The sequence below is a fragment of the Melopsittacus undulatus genome, chromosome 9 (genome assembly GCF_012275295.1).
Source record: "Melopsittacus undulatus isolate bMelUnd1 chromosome 9, bMelUnd1.mat.Z, whole genome shotgun sequence".
Taxonomy (NCBI): Eukaryota; Metazoa; Chordata; class Aves; order Psittaciformes; family Psittaculidae; genus Melopsittacus; species Melopsittacus undulatus.
Genome location: NC_047535.1, coordinates 9,544,035 through 9,561,874, shown reverse-complemented (window position 1 = coordinate 9,561,874; position 17,840 = coordinate 9,544,035). Strand labels below are relative to the sequence as shown.

At 38.1% G+C, this 17,840-nt stretch overlaps 1 protein-coding gene across 1 annotated transcript in view; it reads left to right on the top strand.

The window, feature by feature from the left end:
* ADAMTSL3 (ADAMTS like 3) overlaps positions 1-17,840 on the top strand; it is a 177,678-nt gene that overhangs the window by 122,425 nt on the left and 37,413 nt on the right. The window contains exons 11-15 of the mRNA XM_005148730.3: positions 705-755; positions 4,863-5,067; positions 5,940-6,087; positions 7,485-7,569; positions 13,510-13,796. Coding sequence (XP_005148787.2) covers positions 705-755; positions 4,863-5,067; positions 5,940-6,087; positions 7,485-7,569; positions 13,510-13,796 — 776 coding nt within the window. The remainder of the gene's footprint in view (positions 1-704; positions 756-4,862; positions 5,068-5,939; positions 6,088-7,484; positions 7,570-13,509; positions 13,797-17,840) is intronic.

The window sequence follows — 17,840 nt, the reverse complement described above, 5'->3', positions numbered from 1 at the left end:
AGTGACCTCTAACAGTTATAGATGTGCAGACTCTCAAGGTTTTTTTTCCTGGAGAGCTGATCACTATATGGAGTGGTAAGATTTCAGTAATGCTTAATGGCAATGGCTGCCAAATGTTGCAAAGCTGGAATGGGAAAATTAGGGAAGGAAAGGATGTAATTACCTTTTCCTTTCAAATTTAGCTTATACAGACAGAAATAGGGAAGTACTACTGGATATAACACCATATCTCCTAGCATTGGTAAAAAGGGTTTATGCCTGCTCTATTCTGTGCAGTTCTAGAAGGGTCTTAATTGCCATTCAGAACCTATCTAGGATTAATCCTGTGATGCATTTATGCCACTGACACTCAAGTTCCTCAGTGTCTTTGTTATAAGTTTAAGTATGTAACTTTTCGTGAGATTAAATTAGCACAGTCCTAAAAATTCACTGATAATACTTTTCTTTGCTGAAGGCTTGTTCATTTAGTTATTTTTTTGATGGTATGAAGTGGAGAAACTGTATGGGGAGTCAATCTTTATCTGTGCAGAAGAAGTAAGGTTATGCAAGTCATTGTTTGCCACAAGGGTGATGTGTAATGGATGTAAGATTCCCTCAATTCACACTGGGAATTGCTTGCTTTAAGTATGATCATGTAAAAATATGTACTTGGTATACAGTCTTGGGTTTGAGAAATAATGATGCAATGTTTATTTTTTTGACAGTGATGGATTTAAAGAAATTATGCCCTACGATCACTTCCAGCCACTTCCTCGGTATGTATAATCAGGATAGCACATGTGTCAGCATTAGCACAACTTTCACTGCAAACATACTATTTGAGTATTAAGATCATGGAACATCTGATTTTTTACTGTACAGGAGAGCAAGTTTATAACAATCCTCTACATGTTTTTAAATTTGTGATTTATTTCAGTGCACTCTGACTGATTAGCCTAACAGGAAGGGATTAATATGCTCTTCTTGAAAATACCAGTGTGGAAGATTTAGAATAAAGAACTGTCCCCTTAAGCCTTCTCCTGCTGTAGTTTTGGGAAGAGCATCTCCATTAAAATGCATGTATGAATTCTTGTCTTAATGATGAATGAAATGTTTTTATTTTGAAGATGTATGCAATGAAAGTATTTTATAGAACAGGTCTGCCTGTGTTACAGGACTTTAGAAATTCTTTTTTTGTCAAGAGATCTTACTCTTCTGCTCTTCATTAGACCTACACTTTATTGACATCAAGGCTGATGTCCTTTTAAAGACACTGAGTTGTCTGAATATATATTACCTAAAATTAAGTTGTCAGAGCACAGTTTATTGTCATTTATTTATTCCTGAATCAATGAAAAGAATGTGAATCTTCTCTGGAAGGCTTACATGTTCTGTGAAGAATGTTGGGACTAAAAAGCATTGAGCCAGATTTACTGTTAATGTGAAGAATTATAGTTGATGGAGTTAGATGCATATTTATCTAAGCTGATCCTCAGCTTTATTATGCCATGAAATGAATAATGTATATTTTTCTAAAGAAGTAAAGATATGAAGTAATACGAATGAAATCATAGACTTGCACGGCTCAGTGGAGCTACTGATTGCAGCTGATATAAATGTCATAGTTTATTTCTGTAGCAATTTATGATTGTTGTGGATCTGCTGTCCTGTGATGTACTTTGGCTTTCCTACATACATTCAGGTTTTTTTCCTTCACAGCTTTATCCTGTGAAGTTCGATAATTATGCTCCATGTCTCTCCCCTTCCATTTTTTCTGCCAATTCCTTTGTACTTAAGGTCTCCTCTGGAACTCAGCATAATTTATTTACATGAGTATTTCATCTTCTGAACTGTTCAGGGTTTGGAGGCCAGTTGAAAGAGAAATTTAATCCCCCTTTTTGTGCTTTACCATGCTCAGCACGTTTGCATGACACTGTGGTGAGATAGATTGTGTGCAGTAAAGCTGTGGGCAGGTTCTCTTGTTTCAAACACTGAGAAATGCAGACAAAGGCCCACATCATTTCGACACCTCAGTGTGTCCTGTCAGAAGGTATCATGGTCTTCCTGGGTGATGCTCAGGAGTAAGAACTGTATCATAGCAGGTTGCCAAGTAGGGCGCAGAGTTGGTGCCAGAGGAAGCAGAGAGAGGAAATGGGCTGTATTACACTGGAAGGGCACATAAAGAAGCACAATATTAAAAAGCACCCTTTCTTGCTGGAATTTCTGAAAGAAAGCAGCAGCTGAAACAGGCACTTTGTATTCCTGCATCATGAGGTGAATCTGGTCCAGCACAGATGCAGGTCTTGCTTCAGTGTAGCAGGATGTATTTTCTCTGTGCCTGTCAAGTAACTGCAGTGCATTAGCCTGTACCAGTTCTGCTGGAGCTTTTTCCACCTTTTCTTTTTGCCTTTTCTTACCTGTTTCTTACATGCTAATCCAAGAGTGTTCTTGCAAAGCAGGCAGAAAACCAAAGTACTGTAGATATGCTTGAGCAAAGCTGTACAGGCTCCTTCACCTTGACCAGCAGTCATACATCACACCTCCTACATAACACAAGGGCCATGTGGAGGGCTGCTTTGCAGTCCTGTGGTGTTTACCACTACTTTCCCATTCACATGAGGAAGCTGTGGGAAAGTCATGGTGCACACCACAAGATCTTGAAAGAGTTCTCCTGTGGCTACAGTTGTAAATGCCCCACTGAAATATTTTTACAGATGGAGAATTCTTTTGAAATAAATAGGAAAATTTCCCAGGATGAAAATTTTCTTTTAAAGCTTTTGGAATGCCTCCATTTATTTCAGACTTGTTGGACTGTTGAGGATCCCTTGACAGCTGTGGGTTCTGGAAAGAATCTCCTTGACTGCTTGCCCAAGACCCCCCTTTTCCCCAGTAGCCATGGACCTCACTCCATCTTGAAAATGCTTATGGGAGTATGGGATCTGGAGTGTGTTCGAAACTGATGAGATAAAGAAAAACAACTATAAAACTTCATGCTATAAACACTTGCAAGGCTAGCATTACATATAGCACAGTGAGCCTTATATATATAAATCCATGAGCTGCTAATTCATTGAACAGTTAATTGTTCTGCAGTTTCTGACTTTTTTTGAGAAAAATAAGTTGACAATGGTAGTTCATTTAAGTCGGGGAAGTGTAAGTGTTGCTCTTCAAATGTGTCTCGTACTTGTGATATGATATCTTATGGGGACATCCAGCTTTATTCTAAATGTTTTTGAGTATAGGCTCCATGGCGAATGTTTCATGGCTTGCTCATTCTTTTGTTGAGCTTAAGCATGATTAATATGTTTTTTGTAGGTAGTTTAATGAATTGTGTGAAATAGGAAGTGTCCTTAGTTTACCTGCAGGATCATAGAAAGTGGGTAGTAGTCACTTAAACTTATCTTTGATTCATAGGCCTTTGCTTTATCTACTTTGAGATTATGATTTCCTTTATGATAGCTAAGTTACTCTTGATGAATTGATTTTGGTGGGATACTGAAGTACTTGACAAGTTCATAACGCATATAATTTTTTTCATGATCCTTTCTAAGCCCCTGCAGTTGTAATAGGAATAAGTTTTAAACTAAGACATTGATGAACCATAAGATATGCTGGAAGACTGAAGCGTTTCACAGGGCTTTGCTTTGGTCTGGGTGGGTGGTGGGAAAAAAGCAAGAGATAGTAGGTGAAGGGTGAGGAAAAATTGTGTGGGGGTCACTGGAATCTGTAGACAAATGCTATGATAGGAGCTTGTTATCTCTGAACATGACAAGAGCAGGACATTATTGAAGATAGGTTTTGTTGATAAGTGATTGCTTAAATGTACATTCATGCTAAGACCAGGAGATAAATGAAGCAGAGTTTGTAACCTAAACACTGACATGTAATTCTTGCTTCAGATGATGTAGCAATCTCCATCTTTATTGTGGTTAGGTCTAAGACTGGATAGCTATCCATTCTGAAGACATTCCCTCCCAGCAAGTTGTTTATCATCCCTCTGTTGGAGACTACTACCCCACAGCTCTGCTGGTTGACAGGGCTGTGTGGACTTTCCTTAATCTGTGCATAGCCCTGCTTCAGGGGCAATCAGCTAGGTTAGCCAAAGTAGCTGAAATGGATGAGCAGCTGCCTTTTGCTTGAAGCAAGTTGGAAAGTGTGAATACAAAGTCATTCAACAGCATTTTAATGAGGGTGGAAAACTCTTGCAGAACTGCAGTGGTGACCAGCCAAATGGTAGCTGTCACAATTTAATTTGCTCACTGTCCTTAGGGATGAAGACAGTTTGAAATGAAATGGCTGGGTTTACCCAAAGCAAGTATTAGAGTGCCCAGAAAAGCTCTTGCATGAAGAGATTTTTTTAGGGTAGCCTGCATGATGTGGGCAGTGATGCTACTGGGCAATAACACCCTCAGTCAGCACAGACAGATCTCTCTTTGTCTTGTGGACTTCATACAATCTCAATTACATATGATTGTCTCTGACAATGGTAGTAGGAGTGAGTGACCATGTAAATTAACTGAACAATATTCTGTTTAGAGTATTTAGATTATTTGCAAGTAAAATCATTCCAGTAATCAAACTCAGTATATTTAGTGTCTTTAACTCATGTATGAGAATAAGATTTTTAGTCATTCTGTTAAATGTACTTAAATTTGTAGTTTTGTTTTTCTTCTAAATTTGTAAACTAATTTAAACATGGAATAAGGCAAGGTAGTTCTGTAATCTGATGTATTTTTATCCAGTGTGTGATAAGAATACAGCATCCAAACTGTCACTGGCTTTTAATGACACTGATGTTGAATTCAGTATTTTGCAATTTTAATGGAGGTTAGTGGAATAAAAAATAGCCTTATTTTTAATATATATGCAAAATCTTCTTCTAGGTGGGAACATAACCCTTGGACTGCATGTTCAGTTTCCTGTGGAGGTGGTATTCAGAGAAGAAGTTTTGTGTGTGTAGAGGAGACCATTCATGGAGAGATACTGCAAGTGGAAGAGTGGAAATGCATGTATGCCCCTAAGCCCAAAGTCATTCAAACATGCAATTTGTTTGACTGTCCTAAATGGGTGGCAATGGAGTGGTCTCAGGTAAGTTGAGAAAATAAATTGGACCTTTACTTTTGTTTTCTAAAGAAAGCCTCTAGTCTTGTTAGCATGTATTTGTGAGCACAGGGCTATTAGAAAAAGACAGCCCTGCAAGCATAGTTCACAGGACTTAGTAGGAGAAGCTTGCACTAAGTAATTTGGCCAGATAATCAAAATGTTAATATGTCTGTGTGGAGAAAAATCCATATAGAATTATTTATACCTGTTGAATTCCTGCTTTACATGGAAGAGGGATGAGAGCCAGAGGTCAGGCCCCTTTGCAGTCAGGTCGTTTGTCTCTCCGTTCTTGATAAATGTTATATTTCACCACATATAATAGCTAAAGGCATGTCTGTCTAGGGGCTGACAAGTCTGCAAGGGTGATTTTCCAGCATTCTTACCTTTCATTATAGTAACAAGAATATAAAGCCAACTTATCTTGGCTGTAGTTATCTGATACAGTCAGATAGCTCAACACTTCTATAATTTTTTAGTTCATCCAAATGACATCACTAACATGTAGTGAAGAAACTGCTCTTGCAGCATGTCTGACCCAGCTTTAACTGAAAATGACCACTGTGAAAGAGCATATTCTCAGTATATAGCCACCTCTGTTTCAGATTGTTGCCAATCAGATAAGCTTCACAGAACCCTGAGAAATCACTTGCATTCCCAAAACTTGAGACATTCTTTCCAGCATCAACCTTTTCTTTATTCACCCAGCAATGCAGGGGCAAATTCATACATCTGATACCTCACTGATTGTGGAAAAACTTTAGTGAACACATCATCAGAACTTTTAACTTGTTTTTTAACAGTATTAGTAAACATAATGAAAAAGAGACATTATGAGGTGATTGCATTGTCTCCTGCAGTGCACAGTGACCTGTGGCCGAGGCTTGCGCTACCGAGTAGTGCTGTGCATTGACCACCGCGGGCAGCACGTCGGTGGCTGTAATCCACAACTTAAACTCCACATAAAAGAAGAGTGCATCGTGCCAATACCATGTTACAAGCCAAAAGGTAACTGGAATTTTGTCTGGGTCTGTTATTGTTTTACATTTTTGTTAGGAGAATTAAAAGCCCCTGGTAACCTTTTTCATAAATGCCAGAAGAAATACCTAGAATTTACTAGGACTTATTTCAGTCTTGGCAGAAGCAAGCATTTTAATTATTGGTGCTAGGAAAAATGCCCTGCTAATATTTTTTGCTGATGATGTGGCCAGACTGTCATGAGGTGAACATGCTAACTAAATCTGTACAGCCTGGCCAGACTGGGAAAAACAGAATTAATGAGTCCAAAATGGGGAGGGGGAGTTGTTCAATAATAATTAAAATGGGAACGATACTCCATATGTATTACTTGGGATCTTGCTCATTTGCATCTCATTAAATGTGTCCACATTCTCAGTGGAACTCATCAGTTTATTAAGTTATAATCAAACTGGTTTCCTTCTCTCTTCTTCATATCTGCATATTTAAAAGGCCTTTAACAATGATGCAAGTTGATAAATACTCTCTGAGAGACTTGGTAAGGCATATAACAGTAGGTGGAAAGGTGAAAAGGAAAAACCAAGATGAGGGGGGGAAACCAGTGTATCTTGTCACTTTCTCATTCATGTCCCTCTGGACCATTTTAGTGGGTTCTACTCCTATTCTTACAGTTTTTATCTGAAAGGCTGTACTTCAGACAGATTTGCAAAGAAAAAGTGAAAGCTATCTGTAGACAACCCTATGTCAGGATGCTTTCAGACTCTAAAGAATTCTTCAAGCAGAAAACTATTCAGGGTTAAGCCATGAAGTAGAAACCAGCTCTGAATATTAAAGAACCTTCTTCTGGGGTTTTATTGAAATTTGGAGGCACAGATCCTCAATTGGCTTACAGTACTCCAAGAAAAAGCATTACAGAAATATAGGATGCTTAGATAGATAAAAGAAGCTAGTGTTGCTTTAAAAATTAATTTCCAGGTTTGGGATAGCAGCCTAACTCAGGAAAAAAAATTAATTCTGTCAGTATTTTCTAATGAAGCCAGTCTATCTGAAGGCTATGGGTGTTTGCTATGCCCTGGCTTCTTTCGGCTGTAAACTTCAATTATGACGATAAGCCATTATACTGAGATACACGCTTCAGTCTGCATTTGGGGAAGGTGTGAGAAGAAGTAAAAGATTAAATACGAATGGAAATTGAATTAGTCGTACCCTCTCAGTAAAGAGGGGTGTCAAAAAATGGAGCTGAACATCATGAGGGAATTTTCTCCTATGTTATGTTTTATTGTCCAGTACATATCCAAAAGCCTTAGATCAGTAGGCAATGTAAAGTGTGAAGTGCTAAAGTGAATGCTGCTAGTTTTTGCATGTTGTTTTGATTTCGGAGGAATTGCCAACTGGTTTTGTTGGGTTGATCTTTTTCTCTCTCCCAGAAAAAACTCCAGTGGAAGCAAAATTGCCGTGGTTTAAACAGGCACATGAAATGGAAGAGACCATAAAAGTCTCCGAAGAGCCAACGTAAGTACATTGTCTTTTACATTGAAGAAACATTTCAGGCACATTTTGCTGATCATCTGGAACGACTGTTGCTATGCAGTTTGCTTTGACGGTTGTCCCTCCTTGGGAGATGAGCTGTGTTGTGAGCTGTTCCTAATTTTGAATCTCAGTAGCTTTGCTTCTGGAGCTCCTGTTCTGGATGACGCAGAGCTGCTCTATTATAGTGTCCCCCTACCATTCAAGCAATGCAAAGGGATCTTAATTTAGCCTAATGAATGCATGTGGAAGCATTTCAGCAGATGTAAATTAAATAAATTCAGTTTTATCCCAGCCATTGCAGTTACCTCAAGAATGTAGTGGCTGTATTAAAAACTAAGAGGTACTTTGTAGGGTTGCCAGCATTTCCTTGGGGGGTGAGCCCCATGCATAAAGAAAGTGAGAAAAACCTGCTGATCTCTGAGCTTAGCTGAATCTGTGGGGTTAAATTGTGATACTTTACACATGAGTATGTGTGAAATAACATCTGGATTTTGTGAGTTCCCTTAAAAGCTGATGGGGGTAAGCCTCACAATATTTAAGTCCTGAGGATGAAAGCATTATTTGAATCCACCTGCACTTGTTCCTGTCCCTTGTATGTTAGGGCATCCACACAATTGCTTATATCCCCTGTGTATGTTCATGGATATATGTATCTTATGAATTCAATATATAGTATATAACTTTCTAGAAAGTAGTAACTTTCTGTAAGGCTTTCATGAGAGAATTTTTAGCAGTATCTTGTGCTTTGCCAGATTCTGCACTTGTTTGTAGTAATATTAGTTTAAAATCATTTAGATGAGCTTACTGAAGTTCCTTTGGATTTATTATTGCTCTGAGAGTGGAGCGTGCCCAAAAACTTCTATTTTAATTCCTCCATCTAGCTATTCCTGATTTTTGGCACACTTGCACCAACAGGTGTGATCATGAATAGTAAAATCTTTACACCTGCACTGACTCACAGAAGAAACCTCTTGCCAAACAGGTGTTTGTTAGGTGACTGTGCTTTAAACTTTTCACTACTCTAGCCTCTCAAGTCAAGTGTCAACCTACTGTGAGCAGTTATTTCACTCTCCAAATTGGTGGCCCTGAATTCAAGCAGGGTAGTAGCAAAGATATTAAAGTAGTGTGGTAATCAAAGGGGGTGATGCAGCCAAATGTGCCTGTTGAATTCAGCATATCAGAATGAAGGTATATGAGGCCACAGCTAAAGAGGATTCAGCATGAAGCTATAAAGAAAAAGATCTCTTTCATTTTGAAATCATGGCAACTGTAAGCTAATGTAGTCTTGAGGTTTTTAGGATCCTTCAGCAGCAGTCTGACAGAACAAGCAGGGAAGACTGGCAGGGACACAGCATGCTAGGTCAGAGTATATTTAGAATATAATAGAGCTGAGCCGGAAACTGTGTAATGAGTTCCCTTGTACCTCGTCCTCACAAATAAAGCAGTTATTCATGCCTTGCTAGACATGACCGATGTATTCCACTGCAGCCTCACAATGTAAATGCAGCCATGTGTTTGAGTGCTCAGTGCATGTCCTGTCACAGCTGTGTAGTTTTGCAGTTTCCTGGATCTTTTTAATTCTTCACTTGCTCTGGAGACCTAGATTTTCTTAATCTTTCATTCACAATCCTCATCTGTCCTAAGAGTCTTTCTTCACATTTTCCAGAAGCATGTTCACTTAAGTCTAAAAGATTTCTCCCTCCACTTGTTGCTGATTACTTTTCTCTGCCATCCTTCTCTTTACTGAGGTGTTGCTGAGGTGCTGTGATTTCCTAGTCTGGGTACTCTGGGCCCTCCTGAGACACAGTCTAATGCTGCAGTCAGGTTCCCCATCAGTTTCTTTTTACCTGTATTCTGCTGTCACCTGCTCTTAGTTTATTCTTCTAAGGAAGCTATCAGGTAAGGAGAAATGAGAAACAACTGACTTCATTCCATTTTGTGTGTTGCCTCTTGGTCATGTAGACAATGCTTTGCAACCTGAGCAGTTTCTCAGTAGATGCTTTGAATCTTGTGCTCTGACTGCTCTGCGATCTTTTCCAGCTGGAGTGAGATTTTTGGCTCAGGGTTTAGGATTTAAAAAGAAATTGTAACAATAGGTTGTAACTTCTCCCAGAATAAATTATAACAAGATTTCCCTCTGGTTTGAAAGTGTTTAACTTTGTTTTCTGTAATTTACACATAGCACAGTGATAACTCATGGCCCACCTCTGCCTAGCTGGGGGGCTTTTGAGTTCCTTGGTAAAATGCCATTGCTTTTAGTTTTAACTATTCTCTTGTCATCCAAACTTAAACCGCAATATGAAGTCTCAACTTCTAGTCCATCCTTTTATTACAACTGTCTTTCTATGTTTTCATGCGATATTTCAGTTGATAATGAATGAGAGAATAAATGCAGCTGTGTTTTAGAACCCACAAATGATGGATACGCCAAAAGTAGCTTGTGGAAGATAAATACTTCTGCTGCTGTGGTCTACCACGGCTGGTGTCCTGAGTTTACAGAGAAGGGGAACATTCAAAAGCCTCTTTTTTTTTTATTATTATTAGTAAAATAAAAAATGACTGCCCTTAAAGTGAGGCCAAGAAAAATGTAGGTCTGACCTTTTTAGTTTTCAGTTGTGGAATGTGATGACAGTTGATACCAATCATTATTTTAAATGTTCTTCCCTCGAGCTTTCTTAGTTACAGTGGGATTCGCAGAGAAGCTGCAGCAAGGTTTTTGCATCCTTTTCATTAATCGTAAGTTAAACAAATAGTCACTTCAGCTGCCTTACCCTGTCGTGGCTTAGGGCAAAATGAAAATGCTTTCAAAAGCTGATGTATTTTTTTTTTAGCAGCCTGAGCTAAAAGTTAATCACTAGGTTTGTGGAGTTGTATTCACTGAATGTGAAATGAGGTGTCTCTCATAAAGGCTCCTGCTCATTGTGTTTGGGTCATTTTTACATAAATGTCCCCACTGTGCCTTTGGTGATAGACATTTTTCACAGCTTCCTCTCTGAAAATGGACTGAAGATTTTGTCCAGCACATTACGCTGAAGGCTGATAAAACCTGGCAGTGCAACTCTGCTTAGAATGGGCAAGGGGGATGCTTCAAGGACGGGCAGGGTGCCAGCATCATAGAAGTTCTATGCCTGTAAGCAGCCAGCATTTTAGATGTTTCAGCAAACTCTTATCCAGGCCCCTTGGCACAGTAGGGTTGGACTAGAAATATCACACGAGTGGCCTTTTCTTTTTTTTTCCCCCAGGATTTAGGTATTTCCTGTCTTAACTGGAAGCAAAAATTGCAGGCATGAGGAAAATAAAATAAAAAATAAGATTAATAGACACCATGTTTTTCAAGTCTTTAGAAAGATGCAGAAGGCTGCACTAAGTTTTCCATTCAGATTTGATTTGGTTGGACTGGGCTGTTCTGTACCAGTTTTATAATCAATAGTTTAGGTCACTGCTTAATTTTCCAGGTCAGCTTACACTGTCTTTTTCAGAGTGTGCCAGGTGAATGCACATTTCCATTAGTGTAAGACTGATAACACTGCAGCGTGGGCATATTCTTCAATGCATCTGTTGTGTGTACATCATTTATACCTGCGCAGAAGATTGAAAAGTGTGCCTGCTTGGATTTGTATTTTTCCATTATTTTCCTTTTTTTAGTCAGAAAAGGATTCTCATCTACAAACTTAGTTACAGATCTCAGACAATTTTGCAGAGCTACCACCATCCTGTCATTCCATAATCCCAATGAGCTTCAAGGGATGAGCACATTCTGAATGTATGCCCATCGAAGGCAGAATGAATTTACTTTAGGGAAGTATTGTGCCCAAACTATTAGCATGAGAGAGTTTTAGCATGTACGCCATGAATGCCACTGAGTAAAAAATATATCACTTTTGTGGCTGATGGAATTTAATGATCTGTCACAGGCTTTGGTTGTGCTCAGTTCCTTGATCTAAATTTGTATTAGCAATCTCCGTTGACTTCTGTTGAAGATACTTAAAGTGTGATTTTAACATGGTCATCTTTTGAAAGATTCTATAATTTAGGATTTTAAGAACTAAATAGTCACATGACTGATTTAGCAAATGCCAGGGTAAAATAAAAAGTATTTGGGGTGGTTTTTTATTTTGCACTTTGCTGAAAAATACCAGACACTAATATTCAACAGGAAAACCTCAATTATAATATAGGCTCGCTATAAGTCATAGAAAAAATGCTTAGAACTTTCTGAGTTTCTTTATAAATCAATTGGTTGCTGAATGAAAGGATTGCTGTGGTTCAAAATTTCCTTTCATTTATACAGGATTTGAAAAGAAAGCATCATACATTATTTTTGGAATGTCTTAATGCACTCAACTAACAGTACACAAAACTAACGTTAATTTCTGGTATGCTGCTGTCATGCTTTTACTGAAAACGTTATTTGCTTTCAGACCATCAGCTGTTATGTGTGGTCAGAACACCAATCAACTCTTTTTGACTATAAATGTCCATCAGTTTTATTTTTCCAATTAGGTACATAAGTACAAATGGACTTACACTTTTTTTGCACAGTTTTCCTTGGTTTCAGGAGGAGCTGGGGACACTCCACCTTTTGCTGAGGTCTGTCATGGACCAGTGAGCTCTAAAATTTTGAGGCTCTGAACAGAAAAGAAAACTTTTAAGTGATTGGATTTGACATCTTTATCTTCATAGTAGACTTGTAAAGGTATTTCATCAAAAGCTCCTTAAAGAATAACCAGTTACCTTGTAACCTTTATTGGAAATGGGAATAGTTTTTCCAGAGGAGACAATCTGTCCTGGGCTATGTCCCAAGCACATCTTGGGTGACTACCCCGAGGACTTAGAGTATCCTTGTGTGTTACCCAGTCCTCTGTTCTCCTTTCTTTTATTTGATTATTTCTCTGTATATATTGGCAAGAAGTTATTGGCTCAAGATGATAAACTGTCTACAGAATCAACCACACTGAGTTGACATTTTTTGATTCTTTCTGTGTATGCAGAGCATAAATTCTGATTTTTGTCTTACACAAGTGTTCCTGTATTTGTAAGGGCAGCTTTCCTGCAGTAAAGAGAAAGATAATTCTTAGTCAAAGATAAGGAGAAAAATCTTTGGATCCTAAGTTGGATTTTTCCTTCCAAATGTTTTTAGTGTTGGTCAAATATATCCTCCTGTATTTCCCATTTGTGTTTTGACCATCATCTGCATTTGTACATATAATGAAGAGCAACTGTAACCTTTTGAGAAAATGCCCTATGATACTCTGTATTTGATTTCTTATAAATAGTACCCTAGAGCCACACAGGACGACTTTATTGATGAAATTCAGCCCCTTGGATCTAGTGTCATTTTGAAAATTATTATCAGATATTAATGTGACCCTGGAAATGAGAGAATATTACAGACTAAAGCCTTCTTTTATTCAGTAAATTCCATGATCTGTAAAATAAAATTTTATTATAGTTCATCAGGAGCATAAATGCTTTCTAATAAAAATGATGGATTAGAGACAGAGCCGGGTAGACTTCTTTATTGAAGATGAGAGGCTTCTTACAAGATGAAATCTGAAAAGCAGCCTGCGGTGGTGTGCACTGGAGATAGCTGGGTTTGGAAGGTGCTTTTGTTCTCTCCAATTGCTGATTATTAGTATGACATAAGGTGATGGTCTTTCTCAGATTTAAGCAAAATGCAAACATACTTTTGGCATATGCCTCAGTCTGTATACCTGGGGAGCTATTTTATGTTGTATAGATATGTCTTCTTGGAGTTTCTCTCTTTTTTCTTTTCCACTGAAGGAGTTTGAAAAAATAGAATTAGGTATTTTCTCCTTTGTGTATAGACATACATTTATGTTTTAGTATGTTTTAACTGTGCACACAGAGACACAATTATATGGAATAAAATGACAAGGTTTCTACTGTGATTCTTTGCAGGTTTATACCTGAGCCCTGGTCTCCATGCAGTGCTACATGCGGCAGTGGCATACAGGTGCGAGAGGTGAAGTGCCGAATTCTTCTTGCATTTACTCAGACTGAGGTTGAACTGCCTGAGGAGGAATGTGAAGATGTGAAACCACCAACAGAACGAGTCTGTCACCAGGCATCCTGTGACAGTGATCCTGTCCCCTATGCACCTGATTTTTCACATGCAGAAGATGGCAGCATGATTTATGATTGGGAATACATTGGTTTTACTCCTTGTTCAGCCACATGTCTTGGAGGTACCTTTGTTTGATTGTTTATCCTGAGTTGTAAGAATTTGGCATTGTTTGGTGTTGATGGGGCTTCTGTTGGTGTTACCCTAACATAGCTATGTAGATCTGTAGGAAAATATGCAGCTTCAAGTTTTAAATTATTTCTAGGTTATCCATAGAGTCTTTCAAACGACTTAATTTTCTTTATAATCTGTATTCAAACACCAACTTTATTTGGTAAAGTAAGGTGTAAGAAGGTGTTGATATAGTTATTTGCTTTAACCTTGTTGCTGAAGGAGCTATCAACTGCCAGGCAGTTGGTGATACCAGCATGTTTCTAGCAACCAAAAGTATGTAGTTTTATTCCCATGTTAATTTTTCTTTATCTTTTGAAATGCAACATTTTTTACAGCACAGTAGGGATACAAAGGTGTAATTAGGGAGACTTGCTTTCGGCTTGACCGGCATGAAGATCAAACAGGAGTTTGTTTAGGTCTTAGTACAGTATATCACAGTATAGGAACTTTGTGCCATATATCTGTCTGCAAGTAGTTAGGCACATTCCATTTTGGATGTAATCGAATATCCCTGTCGTCCTAAGTACATGTTACTAGACAAGGTTGTTGGTGTTGCTACTACATGCCATACTTTGGGACTGAACAAGTGAGTTCAAGACTGAGCTGAGTGAGTTATGAAGTGTTAAGTGGAGGCAGTGGAATTGTGAATACACCTATATATGGCAGGACTGATGACATCAGTGAGAAGCGAAGACAGTTGTACCCATAGAAGAAACAAAAAATGTAGAAAAAGGGAGAGCAGAAACAATTGGAAGCAGAGAGCTGGTCTAGAGCTCACAGAATGCAGCCTCCTTTGTACTAATCTCCAGTTCAAACCTTGAAGAAATGACATTAGGAGGGATGCCCTAGAATGCTACCAGCAGGATGGTAAGTGACTGATAAGTGCCTCCTTTATCATCTGCTACTGCTATTTATTGATGGGGTTGATCCATAGGATACTATCACATGTGATCAGAAAAGCTGATGCATCCCATTCCCTCCCCTGCCTTCAGTGGGCACTAGGACTGGTAAGGTGGAATCCTAGTATATACGGTCCAAGTATATACACATAAGCGTGTGATGGCAGCAATAGCTGTTGTAACTGAGTGTCTCTGTTTCTTGTTTTTAATAAGGGAATTGTACTCAAAAGCAGAAGCAAGGCTTTCATTAGTACTAAATTTGTAGTTCTCTTTTTCACATCTCAACTGATTTGTGTAATGTACAATTATTTCATTGCCATCTTTTTAATCCACTTTAACTGGCTTTTTAGCCAATAATTTTGTCATAGGTGTTCTGAAACTCCAAAGTTTTTGAATTTTGAGCACAAAAGCAGACATTTAGGCTGAAATGATTGGGATGAAATTGTGCCTACACTTTCACATGTGCATGTTTGCATTACTACACCTTCACATATGAGTTTGTCTGTGCAAAAACATTCACGTAAAACTTGAACTTGATGTGCAAGCTGACAGTTAATTCAAGGAGCCTGTACTGAACACAGTAGGTTCATTTGCCAGCATGAAGGAACTTCAAAATGACTGACAAGCACGTTCAGCTTATTTTGTTGCTGAGGGAGCTGAGTGTGAATTCTGTTCACTTCTGGTCCTTTCATGAGTTGGTGAGGTTGCCTGACCCAGAGTGGTTCTATAGGTGTTCTTAGTAATCTAATCATTTGTTTGATACACAATAGAAATGATCTGTTTAAAGAAGTTTAAAAAAAATATGTTTGTGTTCTTAGGACTACTGTAGTATCACTGGTACTATGTCTAGACATTTTCCTTACTTGATGCTCATGGGAAATGTGGGAAGTTTTCAGGATATTTTATCAATTAACAGCTTCAGAAGTCCCTGTGCTGTTATGCTAGTTAGGTAGCAGTGATTTTTTCCTTCTATCAGTTCAGGTCGTCATGCTGCCTTGGCAAAGGCTTTCAAACAGACCAAAAATTACCTGCCGATAGTTTTAAAGGAACCAGACATCTCTTCTGGTTCCAACTTACTGCAGTGTACTAATGATCTCACTGTCTACCATTTTTCCATTGTGTAGTTCAAAGGAGCTGATCCATTTCTGCTAAGTTTTATGTTAAAATCTCATTTCAGTTAGATGAACTCTTTCGCTAAAAGAAATAGATGTTGTCTGAGTTTGGAATATCCCAGTGTCCTGTACATTATATTAGGTAATTTTTCTCTAGTATGTATGTATCTACCAATAGCTATTAAAATAAATTTCTGTGGATTATTCCTTTGGATTTCTGTATCCTCAGAACTCCTATCTCAGTTTCTTCATGCTTGACTCTCTCTGAATGAGAGAAAAGCCTGCAGGGTCTAAGTAGGCTGGAATCTTTATAGCCACTGTTTGAACAAGATTTGAATCCCTATTTCACTGTTTGTCACTTGCACCTTTTTTATAAATACTCATACAGACTAGACTTTTAATTCAAAATCTCCTCTGATCCGTCTCCAAAGCAGATGAAAAAATGTGAAGGGAACCACTGTTTCTTGAGGTATTAGGATTACAGAGATAGAGTGATCTGCAGAGCATTACAAAACATCATCCTTACTTTCCAGTTCATGATATTCAGCAGGTTATAGAGCATCAGTAACATGAGTCATTGGTCATTTTGTGTACTTTCTGTACTATACCTGTATGGCTTGTCAAGCAGCATATGGAGTCCCACAAAACCTGCTGCTTTTGAGGACTGCTATGTTGTGTTATGCCTGTTAGCATAATTAACACTTCTCTCATCAATCTTTCCATAAGTGCACATAAAAGTCATCCAGGCCAACTTGCCATAAAGCAGACAGCTCCTTTAACATCCATAGGAAACTCTGTGACCATCCTGAAAGCTAAAGATCTATTTTGTCTTCAGTGCCTGAAGAAATCCCAAACTGAAAATAAGCCAACTATGTGCTTGGGAAACTCAGGCTTTGCCCTTGTTTTCCCAGAATGTTGGGATCTTTTTCAGTCTGTAGAACTTTGGCCCTGATGCAGGAGTCCCCAGAAGAAGTTTAATTTTCATAGTATTGTCAGTGAGAGGTAAGATGTTACCAGAATAGAGTATGATGGAGGAGAATAAACATTTTTCTTGCATTCTGTAGTATTTCTTTACATTTGTCAATAATTTCATTATTCTACAATATTTTTAAAGAGATATCTTCCATTAAAAAAATAACTGACCCTTTTCTGTGTCCCTGTTTAAGAATACTTTGAATTGCAAGAGGCAGCTTTTGATAGCTCAATATTATCATTGTTATTTATATTTAATTTGCTTCAAAAATTGTGATTCAGGCCCCCTAAAGTCATTACACTGGCTTAAAAATAATGAGATTAAACAGTAAATACATATGCACTTCCTGTTGTTTGCTCTGTAGTCTGTGGCTTTAGAAACTTTAGGGTACAGTCAAATTGTGTTTTCAGGTATTTGTCTGGACCATAATGGCTAAAAGTTTATCATTTTATTTATATGAAACCTGAGATTCTTAGAAAATTAGTGGATTCCAGCCAAATTTAAGGGCTCTTATAAAAAGCAATGACTGTTCTGAGACTCACATATAAAGTTGAGAGCATTTGCAAAAGTGTTGTAGGCAACTGGTTATTTCTATCACTAGTTTCCTTAAGTGCACACACAAACTGTTCACTGTTTTAAGGAAGGAGTGTAAATAAGTCAGTTTCAATGGATTTACAGAGAGGCTCAATCATATGCAGGACCTGGCATTTTTCTGACTTATTTTCAGCTGATAATACATGTTCTTAAGCAGTAGCCAAACTGAGACTATCTGATAGAAATAAATTAGTGTCCTTCCTTTTCCACGTGTAAAGAATAGATCCACCCTCTGACCACTTGCACAGCAACTTTCCACCCCCATTTTCTTTGTACTCTAAAAAAGGCAGAAACAAGTGCTTTTTTCAAGCATTCTGATTTTTTAAAACAGCTTCATGCACTGTGTATTTCACTGTGCAGAAAAGCTTGTAAAAGAATGTAAATGTATGTGGTTTGAATTCTGGGTTGAAATAGAA